The 16574-nt window shown below is 52.9% G+C and overlaps 8 protein-coding genes across 8 annotated transcripts; 4 read left to right on the top strand and 4 right to left on the bottom strand.

Annotated features, from left to right (window-relative positions):
* Positions 1 to 646: 646 nt before the first annotated feature.
* Positions 647 to 2031, top strand: LAESUDRAFT_710366 (uncharacterized protein; the record flags this gene model as incomplete). Its single annotated transcript, XM_040906760.1, has 6 exons — positions 647 to 741; positions 801 to 917; positions 1109 to 1192; positions 1232 to 1244; positions 1411 to 1542; positions 1846 to 2031. 6 exons carry the CDS (start codon positions 647 to 649, stop codon positions 2029 to 2031), a joined length of 627 nt encoding a protein of 208 aa, XP_040769446.1.
* Positions 2032 to 2231: 200 nt separating this feature from the next.
* Positions 2232 to 4124, bottom strand: LAESUDRAFT_719741 (quinone oxidoreductase). The gene is made up of 9 exons (XM_040907687.1): positions 3787 to 4124; positions 3552 to 3725; positions 3389 to 3494; positions 3222 to 3336; positions 2922 to 3160; positions 2756 to 2867; positions 2630 to 2702; positions 2505 to 2563; positions 2232 to 2439 (listed from the first exon to the last, which is right to left on the bottom strand). The coding sequence occupies exons 1-9, from the start codon at positions 3886 to 3888 to the stop codon at positions 2412 to 2414; spliced, it is 1008 nt and encodes a 335-aa protein (XP_040769445.1). The 5' UTR covers positions 3889 to 4124; the 3' UTR covers positions 2232 to 2411.
* A 1016-nt stretch (positions 4125 to 5140) lies between these two features.
* On the top strand, positions 5141 to 5983 carry LAESUDRAFT_152945 (uncharacterized protein). The gene is made up of 2 exons (XM_040901369.1): positions 5141 to 5587; positions 5663 to 5983. The coding sequence occupies exons 1-2, from the start codon at positions 5290 to 5292 to the stop codon at positions 5797 to 5799; spliced, it is 435 nt and encodes a 144-aa protein (XP_040769444.1). The 5' UTR covers positions 5141 to 5289; the 3' UTR covers positions 5800 to 5983.
* Positions 5984 to 7112: 1129 nt separating this feature from the next.
* LAESUDRAFT_152671 (uncharacterized protein) lies at positions 7113 to 7658 on the bottom strand. The gene has a single exon (XM_040901367.1). The coding sequence runs from the start codon at positions 7566 to 7568 to the stop codon at positions 7239 to 7241; it is 330 nt and encodes a 109-aa protein (XP_040769443.1). The 5' UTR covers positions 7569 to 7658; the 3' UTR covers positions 7113 to 7238.
* A 78-nt stretch (positions 7659 to 7736) lies between these two features.
* On the bottom strand, positions 7737 to 9931 carry LAESUDRAFT_746629 (ribosomal protein L1). The gene is made up of 5 exons (XM_040911424.1): positions 9680 to 9931; positions 9364 to 9630; positions 9212 to 9310; positions 8685 to 9160; positions 7737 to 8623 (listed from the first exon to the last, which is right to left on the bottom strand). The coding sequence occupies exons 1-5, from the start codon at positions 9877 to 9879 to the stop codon at positions 7914 to 7916; spliced, it is 1752 nt and encodes a 583-aa protein (XP_040769442.1). The 5' UTR covers positions 9880 to 9931; the 3' UTR covers positions 7737 to 7913.
* Positions 9932 to 10270: 339 nt separating this feature from the next.
* Positions 10271 to 12167, top strand: LAESUDRAFT_733773 (uncharacterized protein; the record flags this gene model as incomplete). Its single annotated transcript, XM_040910446.1, has 10 exons — positions 10271 to 10289; positions 10342 to 10472; positions 10522 to 10553; positions 10602 to 10723; positions 10778 to 10798; positions 10856 to 10874; positions 10929 to 10970; positions 11018 to 11539; positions 11598 to 11636; positions 11720 to 12167. The coding sequence occupies 10 exons, from the start codon at positions 10271 to 10273 to the stop codon at positions 12165 to 12167; spliced, it is 1395 nt and encodes a 464-aa protein (XP_040769441.1).
* A 431-nt stretch (positions 12168 to 12598) lies between these two features.
* On the bottom strand, positions 12599 to 14961 carry LAESUDRAFT_754347 (uncharacterized protein; the record flags this gene model as incomplete). Its single annotated transcript, XM_040911873.1, has 5 exons — positions 12599 to 13003; positions 13095 to 13199; positions 13263 to 14332; positions 14386 to 14826; positions 14883 to 14961. 5 exons carry the CDS (start codon positions 14959 to 14961, stop codon positions 12599 to 12601), a joined length of 2100 nt encoding a protein of 699 aa, XP_040769440.1.
* A 58-nt stretch (positions 14962 to 15019) lies between these two features.
* On the top strand, positions 15020 to 16429 carry LAESUDRAFT_746626 (mitochondrial 50S ribosomal protein L5; the record flags this gene model as incomplete). Its single annotated transcript, XM_040911423.1, has 4 exons — positions 15020 to 15058; positions 15172 to 15234; positions 15289 to 16197; positions 16251 to 16429. 3 exons carry the CDS (start codon positions 15020 to 15022, stop codon positions 16189 to 16191), a joined length of 1005 nt encoding a protein of 334 aa, XP_040769439.1. The 3' UTR covers positions 16192 to 16197; positions 16251 to 16429.
* Between the last annotated feature and the right edge of the window lie 145 nt (positions 16430 to 16574).

Genomic DNA, 16574 nt, shown 5'->3' with positions numbered 1-16574 from the left:
CTCACTCGGTCCACCCAACGCGTCGCACTCAGATAGCGATCACACTAGCCTCGAAGCTGCGAGTCTTGCACTTCACATGCACGTGTGTGTACGTGTCTCGCTGCAAAGCCCATTAATTCGGTGTGCTTGACTTGCACTTCGTCTATTCCCCACTAATATATGTACCATTGACAGCAGCCGCTATATACAATGGAGCACGTTTCATCTTCCCCCATCAAACGCATGCGATCAATGACATGGTCATCTGACGCCGACTATCCATTGTACTGGCGCCAACGTGTATTCTAAGGCGCTCTCCATACTGAACTGCAGACATGCTGCCGCACGCAGTCATGCCGCAGTCGCTTTGCTGTTCAATGAGCCGCAGTGTCCAGTCGCCATCGCTTCAACTGAATAATGACAGTGAGCATGCATTCCTGAGGATGAGGGACTTCCATCTTATTACCATGCATACGATAGTGTGATAGGACGTTTCGGCGTGACGAGCCTCCTAGATAGGATCACAAGTACCACAATTACAGAGTCTACCATACGAGTGGGATGAATATGTATAAGGTACAGTTAAACATTACGTAGTCGGCCTGCGCGCACTACTGAAGCAGCGGATTCGTACAGTATCTCTACCACGAAGTCCTTTGTCTGAGCCATGACAGAAAAGGGCGGATTAAATATGTATGGAGGGAGGGCCATTGCTAATGCAACGGTTGGGGGTGTTGCGTGCTGGCCTGCTAGGGCAATCAGGTCAGTTTCTCGTGTGCTATATCGCCACGGGCGTTGAACACTGGCATACCTGGAATAAGCGACCTTCAAAAGAACACAGGGGCAGACGAGCTTGCAAGCCCACGGATGCCAGACGCGCTGCTGGGGCGACTTGAAGACGAGCTCGCGGTGGGAGCCGACGAAGATGAAGGGGCCTGGTAAGATGCCGGGAGCATTGCCGAGGAATGCATGATAGGATATGCAGGCGCAGTGTGACGCGACAGAGGATGAATTAAGAGTGAAAGGAGGGCTGGCAGGCTTGCTCCAGCACCGAAGGTAGCGTATCGTGCTGTGGGAGGTCTATGTGGGCTGGAGAAATGCAGCCGATCTGCAGTGCCTTTATATGCAGCCGCGCGCGGCGTGGCTGTAATGCGGGCGCGCAGGCAAACTTCGCAGCATCAGCTTCGCTCGGCGCTACGGCGACCCAACAACAGTGGGTGTGATGCATGAATCATGGATGCATGGACGTTAGCGTGATTGATCAGGTTTGTCCGGCGGACAAGCAGGACATGGCAGTGCCTTGTGTATACTCATGCATCGCATTCCCCGCTTCCGCGCCGACCTATTGGTGCCCTCAATCTATGATCACCTCGTGCAGGCATGAGAATTCAGTAGACGAATATACTCTCGGCACCTAGCCCTTTTGGATAGGCTCTGGTTATCCGCCCGGCATCCATGAGTTCTGAGTTGCTCTATGCTCCGAGTTTCCGCACAGTTTTACACGAGAGCTCCCGCGAGAGTCGCCCCGCTACTAATGAGTTGTCCGACACGCCTGAGCTAGATGTAATCTGCTTCCGGCCGCGCCGGGCAACACGTCAAATTGGCCGCTGAGGTACGGCGGCTGCATATCTGGTGGAATGCAGCTGGGCGCGGACTTCCTCTAACAGACTCTACAGGGGCAGAGGCAACAGGTCACACTTCACAACATGACTCGGCCTCGCTGCCAATTTGACTGTGTCGGGCAACAATGGCTATGACTCACAGATGAACATCCGAACATCCTCGTGCAGTAAGCGACAGCTCTACCGTGATAGGGCCAAACCTTACTTTCTATCACATAGCAGTGCAGCTCCGATAGCCGCCTAGGTATTGGGTACAGCGTGGGGGCCTTTGGCGAACCCGATACGGCTTGACAAATGCTCCTCACGCGTGACGCGTGCCCCAGGGTTGAGAAGTCGAGGAATTGTAAGAAAACGGACGTTAGAGGGCGGAAGCACTCAATCACCCAATTTCTGGCGATATATCGGTATCGGTGGAGACGCTTCAACCTGAGCTTAATAATGGCGTGGTGGCGTCCATTCTTCGCGTAAGGCCACTCGACGGAAGGGAAGCCGGAGAAGCATGATACAACGGCTACTCAGAACTGCAGGGACAGGACAGGGACCGGGACAGCTGCTTCCGAGCTACGATCGTAGATGGGAAGTTTCCCCGACGCTCAGGCATTCCAAAGTGGCCGGTTTCGGCTGGCAGGTTCTCTTCACGCAAAGTGTTGAAAATTGAATGGACTGTTGCTCCGTGACATGAGTTATATGAGATGATGAGACTACAGGACCATGCCCAATAGTATAGTCGGCCGGAGAGGACGCATCATCGCTCCCCCATAGCGACTTCCTTGATAAATGCCGTCAGCGGAGAAAGAGGCGCCTGCTCTGCTACGCCACCTCCGCGACAATCTTCCCGCTAAAGGAACGACAAAGTCAGTCTAGAATCGACGACTCTGCCGTCAGCCTGCATAGGAGACTAACATATTCTTGTTCTCCTCCATCTCACGATGTGCTTCTTGTATCGCCGTCCACGGGTAAACCTGATGCCATCAGACAGGAGGCTGGATCAGAGCGCCAGTGCGATCATGTGGGACTGCTGCTCTCACCTTATGGATGTACGTTCGCAAGGCACCGTCCCCATTGCTGCCGGTGATTTTGCCGAGCGCATCGCGTTTGAATCTGCAGCTAGGGTCGTCAAGCATTATTGGGGCTAGCTAGCCCTGCGGCCTTGCCTATCAATCAAATCGGCTTGATACGCAGCGCTGCGTGCACGGAGGGTAGATCCTTGAATTCTCAGACGTTTGTACAGAAGAGGGCCCAGGTTGAAGTTGCCAACCTCGCCGCCTGTTACGACGACATCAGTCATGCTGAGGCGCGAATAACGAGCTTGTGACCGACCGCTCAAGAGGCCGAGCATGGTCATCCGCCCGTCCACCGCCAGAGCGTCGATATTCTTGTGCCAATGGCTCTGGCCCACAAAGTCGATGATGACATCGACGCCCTTGCCATTCGTTGTCTTCTTGACCTCGTCTGCAAAGTTCTGCGTCGTGTAATTGACGACGTGCGTCGCACCGTTGGGGATGCTGAGAAGCCAGCTGAGCTTCTCGGCGGTGGATGCGGTTGCGGTGACCGTGTTCCTGGGAATGCGAATCGCTCACTGTGATGATTCGTCTCGAACAGGAATTGCGAGGTTCTTACGCGCCATACAGTCGGACAAGCTGGATGGCAGCTACTCCGACACCGGAGGCACCAGCATGAATCAGGACGTTATCGCCTCGTTTGACCTCTGCGATCACGACCAGCGCCTGAAACGCTGTTTCATCACAGGCTCAGAAAGGCGCTGCATTGAATGAAGGAGCACGAACCGGTAAGGAAATTCTCTGGAATGCTCGCGGCCTCGACCCACGAGAGATGATCAGGCTTCTGCATGATGTTCTTCTGTGGCACGGTGATATATTCCGCATAGGCCCCCTGGGCGCGGAAGTATCTTGAGATGGCGATGATCGCTGAGTGATGATCAAAACGTACCCCTGAGGCGAGGCCAAGAACCTCATCGCCCTTCTCGCAAGCCGTGACACTTTCCCCCGTTGCAGCGACACGGCCAGAGAACTCCACGCCCAGGATCTTGGACGTGCCTGGAGGGACGGGATATCTGCCTTCGCGCTGCAGAATATCCATTCGATTGAGGCCGAATGCCTTGACCTGATTCCAACGAAAGATCAAGGTCAGATAGCTGACGTATCGCTCAAATGGTTAACCTTGCCTTGACCAGGACCTCCTCCGGCCCCGGAGTTGGCTTCGCCGCCTCTCCTAGGTAAAGGCTCTCTATGGGGCCCTTCTCGTCTTTGATGAGCACGGCTCGCATCGTGGTGAATTTTCGAGTGTGTGTGGTTGAATGCAGTGCCGTTTGTGATGACACAACCCACTGGCATCCGCCTGACAGCCGCTTGTCTCCCGATAATCACGACATAAGGCGACGTCACTTAAGCAGAAAGTTCGGGGATATCGCTGAGGGTCCTAGGCCATGTTAGCCTTTGCTAAGCACTGTAACCTGTAGCATTGAAGTTAAGCATGAATTCTTGGATGCTCCCGGTGTTAGCTGGGTTTGTAACGACATGATCCAAAGGCGTTAGAGTTGAATAATTCCCGTCAAATGAGTAATTTTGCAAAAGGACCATTTTTCACCTTTCCCGGTCATTAATTCAAACTACCTCTGACGACCCAGAAATGTTGATGTATCGCATAGAGAGGATTCTAAAAGACTTCCACACGTTTTCGACGGTAGGAATAGGTTCCGTTGCTGTGCTGGTAGTCGTTGCTGGTAGTCGTTCTTATATCTACATAGTTCAAGTTTTACATCAAGTCAAGCGCCGATATAGCACGTGCGACGACGTACGAGATCAGCCTAATCAGGACGACCGCCTTGAATATCCAGTACTCCCATGAGACAGTGCATCTCTGTAGCTTTCGCTCAGTCAGAGAATGGCGAGATGTTTCTCGATACTTCAGTGCGGGCATGGATGCTCGGGAAATCAATCCTGTGCCAGAGCGGAGGTCTCAGTGAGTGACTCAAGTCGATCGCATTTCAGATAGTGCAGTGTCGGATCGGAATGCTGCCAAGGCTCTGGAGGCATCAACGCGAGGAGCTGTGGCAATGTGAGCCGTTCTAGCTGATCTTGCGGATCCGTGTAACGTAACATGGATACATCGCGTTTCAGAAGTGAAACACGATAGCAGGATGTCGTTTTGTCGCATTGATGACAACTCGTTTCGGGAGAGCACAAGTGGAGAGGAGCGACTGCGCGGGTTGGTTGCAGTGCAGATTCACCAGACCAGCTCCGTTGACTCCTAGATGAACAGGCCGCCTCGTTAGCCAGGCGCTACGCTCAGTAGCCATCATCTTGATCTACATCTCATAAACTGCGAAAGCCCATAAACGGAGCTGCTTTTGCCGGTCAGCCTTCTTAAACTTCAATTCAATGACAAGCAATTCTGCTTCGAACAGTTGGAAGCGAATGATCCGTTTAGTGCGTAACATGTTCAATCTTGTTATATGATAATAATAATACTGATTATGAGCGCTGTGTGTAAACACGACGCAGAATTTACTTTCGCTAAGGATCTTTTAGTGGGAAATCAAGTCGATTAGTGTTGCGGGTATATCCCGCCCGAAACTACAGCAACGTCCATTCCAGTGTTCCTGAAGATTACAAAGGGCAAGAAAGTCCGCTCGCCTTGGTGATTAAGGAAAAATTAGCCAATTTCGATGGTTTCATCGACTTCTAGTTGTTGCAAATTTTGGCGGAAGTTGCTTAGGGGATTGTCAGCGAGAGTTCAGCTCACACCATGCCCGCGGTGGTCGCTTGGCGTTTTCGATGCGCACACGATGCTCAGACGCCTGCTTCGCTTCAAAATCGTTTCTTCCGGGAAGCCGCGCTTCGTGTGGGCGCTTCGGTTGGCTGGCTCAGCCTGGCTGGCAATGCTTCGATCCAAGCTATTGCTTGCTTCTCTCCGAGCGGTTCGTATCGATGGTCCTCGTCCGCACCAGATGGCTTGTTCCTGCGGTATGTGAAAGCATCTGTCACCACAAGCTCCGGACGCACATCTGACACAGTTACACCACGCTCACGTCCGGCCAGCGATGCCATTATCCTATCCACAGCCGCTTTACAGAATTGCTGCGGGTTCTGAGGCCCGTTGTGCATCGATTGACCCGCTGGGAAGGGAAAGGGATGGCGATGCTAACGGTGGGCGCCCGTTGCGCTCATTGCCGTGATCTGTTTTGAACCCGCGCCAGCAGAATCGTAACTGATGAGTTGCAAGCTCAGCGCTTTGGTGGGGCGGGATGTCCACAGGCCGTTGCCTGTGCATCTCTTCTATGAAGTCCGCAACCATCAACAGGGACCCAATTATCGTGTGTCACCTCTGCGTAGCCCCTGATCTCACGATGTTATTGACTCCCGCGCTGCCGTTCCGCACGGCGAGATGCGGTGCCGCCTTGCACATATAAAGTGCGCGACAATTGCTGGACTGCATCCAGGATTCCACCACAAAGACATCCGCCCCGAATCGTCACTTAGACTGCGAGCCATTGAAACACCTACTAGAACATTTTACCTCATCCTCTAATTTTTCTCGCCTACTCACCATATAACCATCGCTATGGCTCGCGTCATCTTCTCTGTCTCCAACGGCACCTTCGTATCCTCCTCGCCATTCGCTGTGGCAAACCACCGTGCGCGATTCGCTGCCCCTGCCAGCAAGCCAGGGTCTTCACAGACCAAGCCCACCCAAACTAGCTCCAGCTCGCAGAATATCATTCGATCTACTGCGAGCAGCACAGGGCCCGTCTTCTTTTGAAGCGCGCTGCTATCCTTGCTATCGCCGTCGCGTAAAAGAGAGCAGGGCTCGCGCGCGCAGATCGTGCGAATCTCAGTCGTAGGGAGAGAAGAAAGCCGGAACGCTGCCACTGCGCCTGACCACATCATACTTTTCATCGCCCACTTGGCACCCCGCATCAGTTCCGAAACTCCGTTTCCCTCGCACATCCACGCCTATCCCACTTTGTCCACTCCCCACCGTTCTCGCCATCCCGTTCGAAGTACACAGTTGTCATGCAGCCGCAGCGCAAGCGCTGCCGCTCGAAGCGGTGTCAAGAATGCGCACAAGATTGGTACTCCTTGCCGCCGACCGCCCTGGGCTCAGGGTTCTATTTATAACTAGTTGTTCAATATCTATTTCCTAGAGTGTATCGCATTTCCGAGTAGTCCTATCTGTATCTCAAGCTCCATACGTACGTACAACCCACCTACATTAGTATTACCTTGAACCCTATCACTGCTACATACATGGTCCGACCCTTATTTACCCTTGACGTCGCGTACTGAGCTCGTGTGTGCGGCACAGTTCTTCCTTTGATTAGCAAGTCAGTTTGCGACGCTCTACGTGCGACTTCACCGTGCAGGTCACAAGATATATAAAGACGCGTCGATGCCAGCAGGTATTCGCTTGCATATTCTCGAGGTTTGCATGAAGGACGCCTCTTTGGTCCGTTCAGCTTGCAAGACCACCTAACATTGCTCATGAGATGCCTGGAGTAAAACGTGTATATCTGGATTTAGCTTTCTGCCGTCAGTGCCGCATGCCAAAATGCGGGCTTCAAGCAACATCAACGCGGCGGCTGCGTCATGCAGCGAAAAGTGCATGAAATCAATCCTAACTTGGTGCACTCCGAAAAACTTCAAAGGCGAACTGCAACAAATGGTCCCGCAGGTTGTGGCATAAAAATCCCGCAACAGCCACACTGAAAAGAGAAGGAAGAATTTGACGGTGAAGAATGCGGACAATGTGGCTACACGGCAGCCTGCGAGCGGTACGCTTGCCGACGACAGGTCGGTCCATGACATGCTCCGTGCCTTGATCGGCGAAATGCTGACGAGATCTGCAGGGGACGTGCTTACGGTCTAGATGAAAATTTAGGTAGACCCTACTGCCAAACGGAACCAAAGTGGCACCATGCCGACGGACACACAGGCCTGAGGACATACATCGGAGACAGATACCCCGAGCGATACGATGAACCTTACCTGACAAGATGTACGAGCCAGAGCCGCATGTTTGCGGAAGTGACGAGACTTTCTTTGGAAGAAAGAATTTTGTGGTCCCAAAGATATTCACTGGGCTCCGTAGACGCGATACTCTGAAGTTTCTTACCACCACTGTATCGTACTTTCCTTGGAGAACGATAGGCAGACATTACTGTGGGATTTGCTGCTCAAACCCCCAGATCACTCGGCGTGACGCACACACAATGGCCTAACAAAATGGAAAAACAGCATAATGTGCCCACGCAACACATCAAAGAGAATCCCCAATGATAGCTTCACGCTTTCAGAATCGTTTCTTACCAACAATAGCACGCTTCGCGCTCTTCGCTGCCGGCGTACTCTGCAAAACCTTCTCCCTCTTCTTCGCTGCTCCCTCCACAGTGCGTTTCCGCTTCAGCTCGCTCTTGGAAGGTGTGGTCGACGGAGTAGGAGCGAGGAGGCTCGTGGCTTTAGGCTGAGCATCGGCAGGCTTTGCCTTGCGCTTCTTCGGCTTCGTAGATACCGCCTCCGCAGCCTCGATGCTCACCTTTACGGAGACCGCGGGATCATCCGTTCTCCCTGCGGAACTGTCGGCCTCTGTCTGCTTTACTTCCCTCTTTTTCTTCGTCGTGCTACTGAACGACTGTACATCCGTCGTTATCGGAGCCAAGACCGCCGCTTGCGACGGGTCATCCTCGAAGAAGTCCACCGCAGAAGCGCGAGTGTTCTTCTTCTCTGCGACCGATAATGTAAGAGGGGCAGCGTCAGAGGGCAAAGCTACGCTCTCAGCAGCAGTTTGTACATCAGATGGTGAAGCGCCAGCCTTCTTTCTCTTCAGCTTCTTGGCTGGGGCAGTGTTCTCTGTTAGCGCTGGTGACTGCTTCTCTTTTGCTGCATCATTCAAGGTCTCGGCATCGACGGAGATATCCAGGGTGGGGTGGGGAGCATGAGACACGGCAGATACAGCTTTGCTCTTCTTGGACTTCTTAGCAGAAGCATTAATCGCAGGAGGCTCTATAGCAATAAACGTCCGTGAGATTTTAGACCAGCCGCAGAGGATTCGCTGTGAACTCACGAACGGCACTTGCGGATCCGGAACCGATGGAACCAAGTATTGGGCTCGCCTTTGCCTTCTTCTTTGGTTTATCAGCGTCTTCTTCTGCCACCCGTTTCTTCCCCTTTCCTTTCTGCTCCTTGGGTTTCGCCACTGCCCTGTCTGCCTCCGCGTTCTTCTTTCCTTTGGCTCTCGCTGCGTTCGACGCAATGACCTGAACCTCGCTGCCCTCATCAGCACGACCTTCTGTATTTTCCTCGATCTCACTCTCGTCCTCGGGAATATCGTCCATCACCAGACCAGCCCACCGGGCACCTTCTTCTGCTCCAAGGTGACAACTCCAGATTGGCAGACTGGTGGAAGAATTCGTTTTGATGTGGAAGCTCTGGATGTTGTCCCATTTTCCTTTAATATGTTTAACAATGGCTGGAAGTGCGGTTTTGAGGTTATCAAGCACCTGCGATGGCTTCTGCAGGAGTGTGCCGATCTTTACGGAACTGTGTATTTAATCAGTGAATGTTCAAGGAAGAGGGCACAGAGGAACGCACGTGCATGTGCCCTGATTTTGGTGGAAGTAGGTAGACGAGATAGCACGCTCAAGCTCATCCTTGAGATCTTTTCTCGTCAGAGATACTGGGATGGGCTGTCTAGCGTACAAGTGGTCAGGAACTACCTGAGCAGTAGTATAAAGCAAGCGTACTTCTTTGCCTGAAAAAACTTCTTCCCAAGAAGACCAGGAAGTAATGGAATGACGCGATCGTCCGCCAGGAACAAATCGTTCTCTTTCAGCAACATCCGTCTCGCTTCGTACGGCTTGAACTTTCCCTTCAGCTTTGAGATCCCAACAACTCGCGAGATGAAACGTATGCTGTGCTTCTCAAGGAGGTCTTTGTACTCTCGTTGAGGATCTTTCGTGATGAGGCAGACGGATGATGTGCGAGGGTCAACCAGAGGATGCATGATGGGTCTGCGAGGTGTTAGACAGAACGTTGACAACTCCATACCAGATTACGCACATCTTGTATGGTTTGAGTTTCCTCTCAGGCTGCATCTGTTTCACCGTTAAGACCAGCCATACGTTCTGCTCCTTGCCCAGAAGCAGTTCGTTCTCGGCTTTTTTCTCCTCGACCTTCAGAGCATGAGTGAGGAGAGCGTTGACCGCTAACTTGCACTGGTTCTCAGAGACCTGGCCGTCTATGAGTTCGCCGTTTGTCATGTTGACGATCGCAAGTAAAGGAGTGGATAGAAAGTAAGCAAGACCAACAATTCTCAAGCTGGCTGAATTGAAGTCGACTTCACTCGAAATTGTGAAGTATACCACGTGATCGTCTAACACTTTAGTCCTTTTTTGGTAGCTCAGTAAGAAGGCCGTTATTTGGCAGTTCTGATCACCCGCCACCATCACCATGCATTATCTCTTCCTCGCGCTGCTGAGCAACGCATTCGCGGCCTGCGTGTCTGCCTTAGAGAATGCCGCTCTAGATAGTCCACAAGAAGTTTTCCAGTGGCCTGCGAACGACGATGGCTTTGAGCGAGTTATTAGAAACTCGGAGCTCCATTCACTTCTTGGATCTGAACATGGTACTGCGAGCAATCGCGTCGATTTGATGTTCTTCTCGGATGGCTGTGTGTGAACCGCATTGTCATGCATATAAGATACTCAGCCCTTTGTTTTCAGATACAATCGAGGAGAGACAGAAGTTTATAGATGATGCGACCCGCTTAGCCACAGACATATCGAGCAACCAGACATTCAACACGGTCAAACCTCTCCTAAACTTTTGGGCGGTATATGTGCGCAGCAAAGAGGTCTGTGAACGTTCATTTACTCAAGATACCGTGCTAATCAGTGGAACAGAGTGGAGTCGGTACCGGCGGCAAGCCCAAAGAGTACATGCTCTTTCAGTGTCATGTAATGTATTCTAACAATATTAATAGTACTCCGTTCGGTCTCTATCGCGATGGGACCGAGCTGAGAGGAGTATATTACAGCAAGCCAGAAAACGCACGAGCAGCATGCGCCTATTATGGAGATAAATGCGACTATCCAATCCTTATGGGTGCGTGGGGATTGCGCACTCCCAGTGAACAACGATCTCACTCCCGTCTATCAGGGAACGACCCGCTCTATGGAGGTAAATAATACTTCGTTAATTGGTCTCATCTCATGTATATTCATGGTATCTTACCAGGTCTGGGTGGAGAGTTCACGTGAGTGGTATCCCCAGCAACCGAAATTGAGTCTGCTGAACATAGCAACGACAGCGTGATTACCCCTTCATCGGCGAATGGCGCACTTGTGCTCCGGTAAGCCCGCATTGCATTAGCAATACAGTCGCTCATTCGCTCGTCAGGCACGAGCTTGGTCACTCCATCATCGACGTCGGGGAGGAGTACGATGGTGGACCTGACTACTTCGGGATCAATGCTGCGCACAATCTCTCCACGCCCATCTCCTGGTCGCATTGGCTCACCAACGGATCGCACGCACATCACGACCATGATGCCGGTTTCGGCGCTGTGCGTGTTGAGCGCTCCGTGATGCCCATGCAAGCGTATCCATGGACGCTGCTCAACACCTCCGCCCCGTGGTTCGTCACATTCAACTCAAGCGGGATATACACGCGGCATCTGATACGCTTCTCTCTCTCCGGACTTCCTAACGAGGACGACTTGCGTGTGGCTTTCGACGGAGAAAATCTGCACTGGAAGCCGAGGCCGGACATTGGTGTAGATCGCTGGCACTACGACATCCATCGTAACATTGCTCTGAGCGGCGATGAGCATCAGGTGGAGTTCGCACTTAGCAACGGCGACCTGGAGGGAACCGCGCAGCTATGCAGCGTCGAAGTATTGGAATTCGGTGATAGCGAAGAGTTACGTCCATTTAGGTAGCTCCTGGTCAAATTTCTTATCCCCCTTTGTTCACATCAGATTCATCGCTGCCCCTGGACATTACGGTATCTATCCGACGTAAGTTCGTCATCTTGTAGAGCGACCGATTGAGACACGGTTCTGTTACACGGATACAATCATGAAACTGACAGTCCGCACAGCTTCTCAGACAGGAACGAAACATCGTACCGCCCCACCAATGAAGACTGCCTCATGCGCCTGGTGACAACGCCAAACTTCTGCAAAGTCTGCCTCGAGGGCCTGTGGTTGTCATTGTTACGGCGTGTGGATCTCATTGACAACCTACGAGCGGGATGCATAGTCGACGAGAATGCATGGCTGAAGCGCATTCTAGAGCTCGACTTGGTCCCACTCGCGCAATTCCGGGAGGAGGCAGTCGGCGTGGAGGAGAGCTACACCGTCACATGGAAGAAAGATGGGAAGGTGCTGGAAGAGTTTGCAAATCAGACCAGTATCTCGATGGACGATGCGCTTGCCCTTGGCACCTACACGGTCGACGTCCAGTTCAGCACGGCCGAAGTGCGCATGGACAAGAACGGTCTACTGAGGAGCCAGCTCGAGTACATCGTTGACGACACGTGTGGTTGATTGTTGGGCGGCAACGCCAACGTAGGAGCCTCATGGCTGATCGAAATAATGCTTCGGAGCTAAATAGATCTAGTGTACGTACTGTAATGTGTGGGTATGGTGGCTGTAAAGACTGACTGATTGATGTGATCCTAACATGACTGACCGGCGATATGAAAAGCTATGCTGAACAATTTTACAAGTAGTGTAAAGACTAGTCCCCGGCTGGAGTATATTACCGGAGCAGGGAGCGACGATAATCATGAATGGGCCCCGAGCACAGGTTGCCGACACCATAACCGCACGGAATATGCAAAGTCCGCGCAATAAAGAATCGCGTTGCAAAACATGGTACACGAAAGTTTAGCGACTGCCAGCTAAAGAAGCCACCGATCCGAGAGTGCGGGGAAAAATGCCAAGAATATGTCTTCGTAAGATCTCACCACTCCCTCCTACATGATGATGCATTTACAACAACCGGAGCCTCCGCCGTCTTCTTGAACATCTTGCCTAATAGCCTGTGCCTCGGGAAAGGCCTGCACGATCGGAGGGTCTATTGGCCGTGGTGCAGTGCCGGCGGCGTAATGAGCAAATGGTGGGGGTGAGGGTGGAAGAGACGGCCGGGACCGTGCGCGATCCAGCTCGCTATTTGAACTCGGTATCGGCGTTGACTCTGGTTGTGCTTGTGGTTGCATTTGCAGCGGCGGCTGTGGCTTCGGCGACTCAGTGACACGCGAGGGCTCTTCCGTTACCACATCCACCTTCTGGTCGAGCTCCTCCATCGGAATCTGCTCCACTTCTTTTCCCAGTTCACGTCGCCGAGCTTTCGAAGGATCATATCCAAACGTGCCTGGAGCCTGGGTCAACACGATATTGAAGGAGCACGCCGCGATGAGCATTCGGAACATAGCAGGCAAGAGGGCACCCAAGAGACGTCGCAAGACTCACAGGTTCGTAGATCCCACTATTTGTTTTCCGCGGTCGCGGGCTTCCATCTGCTGGGACATAATGGGACTCTAGACCTTTCTTTCGTGCAACCACGGGCAAGACCACCTGCGACACCGTAATACAAACGTCAAACGCATGATTAGGTGAATTTGACATATGAGCGCTCACGTCATCCCAATTGCCCGATGGAGGTACTGGTTGCGTCCAATAAGGAATTGCATCCACCAGACCATCGCCATCAGGTGTAGGGTACTGTCCGATTGATCTTCTGTTCTCGACGGTATGGATAATCTTTCTGTGGGCGGAGGGAGGCGATTTTGTCTTCGCCTTCTTCGCAGCCGAACTAGGTGTTGACGTCGCGGGACTCTTCGCACGCCGCTTCGCCGCCGTGCGCTGGCTGACAATCTGCGTTTGTGGTTGCGATTGGGAGCGCGGAAGGGGTTGCAGGCGTGTTGACGAGGTAGCAGAAGATGCAAGAGCTTTCGTGGGAGTAGGCGTACGTGGTATCGGCGACCTCTGTCGTTGCGAGGTAGGTGTCGGTATTCGGGATATGCTTGTCGATGTTGTTCGCTGCCGGCCGGGGTCGTGATGTCCAGCCTGTGGGTGAATGAGAGCCAACGAAGGCGAGGAGATGGTGCCGTTGGGATGTGGCACAACGTCCTGGTTGTAGGGTTCGAGCGCTTGCTCCTCAGTGCTTTCTACGTCTGTCGGGGGATGCTCATCCAACACGTTGCTCACATCCTCATCGTTGAGCGTCCTGCTCAGGTCTTGAGCGTGCGCATCCTCGTCGTCGGAGTATGCACTCTGTGTTAACATTGCGCCCATACTCCCTGATCGCCGCCTGGTTGCGATCTGAGATGCTGCCAGATCTTGATGCGTGGAGTTAGACCGTGATCTGGTGTAACCGTTGTACACCAGCCGAGACGATGCCTTCCGGAACGAATGTCCATAACTCGCGATGTCAAGCATCTCCTCACGCTTACCGACACGTAGTTCACCCACACCCCCATTGCGAGACACGTCGCCGCGATACCAATGCTCATACGGACGCTCCTCCGAATCTGACGATATACGATAGCATGCGACGTTGTCTTGCTCATATTCCGGGTGTGACGTTGCTGAAGAGTTCGCGCTATAAGGCGCAGGCTCGTCGAAGAGCTCAGATGCTTTATGCCGTGGCATCCGAACTGTTGTACGTGTGCTGTATGACCGCGGCCCTCCCTCTGCAGGCCAGAAATCTATGACGCCCCATGAAATAAGCAACGTTCCGAATGCAACTGCGAAGATGTACCTTCGTCAGTTTTGCTCCCATTGGTAGAGCCCCGAGCATGGCTCGAGGCACTACCTGCCCTCCCACGTGAGACTGGGATACGAGTTCTGCCGTTCACCATGGGAGAAGTGGGCCTAGAAGAGGAAGATCCTGTTTGCAAGTGCGGTGATTCTGCTGGCTTCGGGGAATCGAAGGCCAATGGCTGCGACAGGCTTCGAGAACGCGGCGGTTGGGGCGGTTGTCCGACGGCGTTGGGCGAGTCCATTGCTGTCCTTGACTGCTGAAGGCTTGGCCGAGGAATAGCGCTAGGTTTATGATTTGATGAATGCTGCGCCGGCGGCGTGGCGGCATCTTGACGCGATATAAACGCGTTGGAGTTGTACAGGTCGGAAAGATCGTCGGCCGACCCAACTGAGGCAGCAGAGATCCTCCGCGCGAGCACTTTGCTCTCATCCTGCAAGCCTATATCGAATATATATTGAAGGATGCAGCTGAGGAGTGCAAAGGCGGACACTCACGTTTACGAAGTGTCGGCACAATCACCTCATCCCACGCTGGCTCTCGCAGGGCAGATTGCGCCGTCGCCGTCAGAGCCATAGACCGAGACAATTACAGAGAGAACCAGAAACAGTGCTCCCTCCAAGCAGAACAAGATATGAGGGAAAAGAGTGGCAGCAGTTGGACGAGACTTCGGGTCAGTCGAAACGGGTCGCTTCCCAAGTGAGGCGCACTGCCTGAGTGCGAAATGCTTCCGTTTGCGGATACCGATAAACTAGCTTTCTCACGCTTACAACGATCAATAGCCAGTGTCAACTACACGCGTTATTGTCCTTTTTGGTGCAAGTTGTGCTCTCGCCCACCCCCGCCGAAGTATGTCCTCGCTAACATGCTCCCCGTTGCATCATACTAAATTTTCGTGTTTAGATGAGTGCAGATGTCGCTCGTGCTCCGCGAATTGTTTCGTCGTTGGCACTACGCACTATTCGCCCAAGCAAGCGAGCTCCGCAAATTCGCAAACCACTAAAACGCGACGATAAGGATCTTCCCATCCCGCATGTCAACATTACCGTTCGCGATACGCACGCGTGCCGTCTCGCCGAGCACTACTACACCACCGTCCAGGACAATCTTATGTATATGACATACAAGCACGAGCCAATCCGCAAGCCAATCCGCCAAATTCGCCCAAAGTACGATCCCGACGACCCCTACGTCAAGTTTCGCAACAACCCGCCGGTTGGCGGTAACCAATACTTCAAGCAGCCTTTACCGCCGGTCACACCGAACAACGTCGTCGAGCTAAAACGTATACAGCTGCACACGATGATCAAGGAGGCCTTGAACAACAAGGCGAGTCTCCTTGGTCCCATCATAGCATTCCGCGCTTTGTCGGGCGAGTCAGACCATTCCGGGAACCAACGGTCAGCGGAGGGCGTGCAGATCACGAAGGGAAAGAGGAACGTCGGTGGATGGGTTCGACCGGGGCAACCGATTGGCGTGAAGGTTGACATGGTCGGCCCGAAGATGTACGACTTCCTGGGCATCCTCGTCGAGTTTGTCTTCCCTCGGCTGCGCGAGTTCCCCGGAATCCTCATGCCAGGCTCTGCATCACCGTTGAACACGCCTAGCGCCGCACAAGGCATTGTGTCGTTCGGTCTGCCCCCAGAGGCGTTGTCTCTGTTCCCCCAGATCGACGTCAACTTCGACGCTTATCCCAAGACATTCGGCATGCACGTACACTTCGTCACCGACGCAACTGGTGTTGGTGCGCAAAATAGAGCAAGAGCACTGCTATCGGGCTTCCAGGTCCCTTTCGCACGTAGATGATTGGTGGTGAGCATTTCACGTTACTGTACGATTCTACACGGCTCACCCAGCTGTTCCAGGACGATTTGGTTTTGCTGTCAAATGTAGCTCTATCCATTGCTCAGTCTAAAACGTTTCTCCCTAGCCGCTGGCTCTGGTAGATCTCTTGTCTGAGTGCGAATCTTGTGGCATTTGAATGGTGCGTAGTACATACCATATCCCGGTGAAGGAACAGCTACTGGTTCCAGTTGAATGGACGACAGTCTTTGAACTTCCTTGCATCGGTCGGCGGTCTATCCTTCCTGCCTCCGGGCCGTTTTGTGCTGCCATTGTGATCCATGGCCTGGTTATCCATTGATAACGGCTTATGCGTGGCCCGAAGACTTTGACAGCTTGCCTCGTCA

The sequence above is a fragment of the Laetiporus sulphureus genome (genome assembly GCF_001632365.1).
Source record: "Laetiporus sulphureus 93-53 unplaced genomic scaffold LAESUscaffold_2, whole genome shotgun sequence".
In the NCBI taxonomy this organism is placed as follows: domain Eukaryota; kingdom Fungi; phylum Basidiomycota; class Agaricomycetes; order Polyporales; family Laetiporaceae; genus Laetiporus; species Laetiporus sulphureus.
This window is presented reverse-complemented; position numbering and strand designations above follow the sequence as displayed.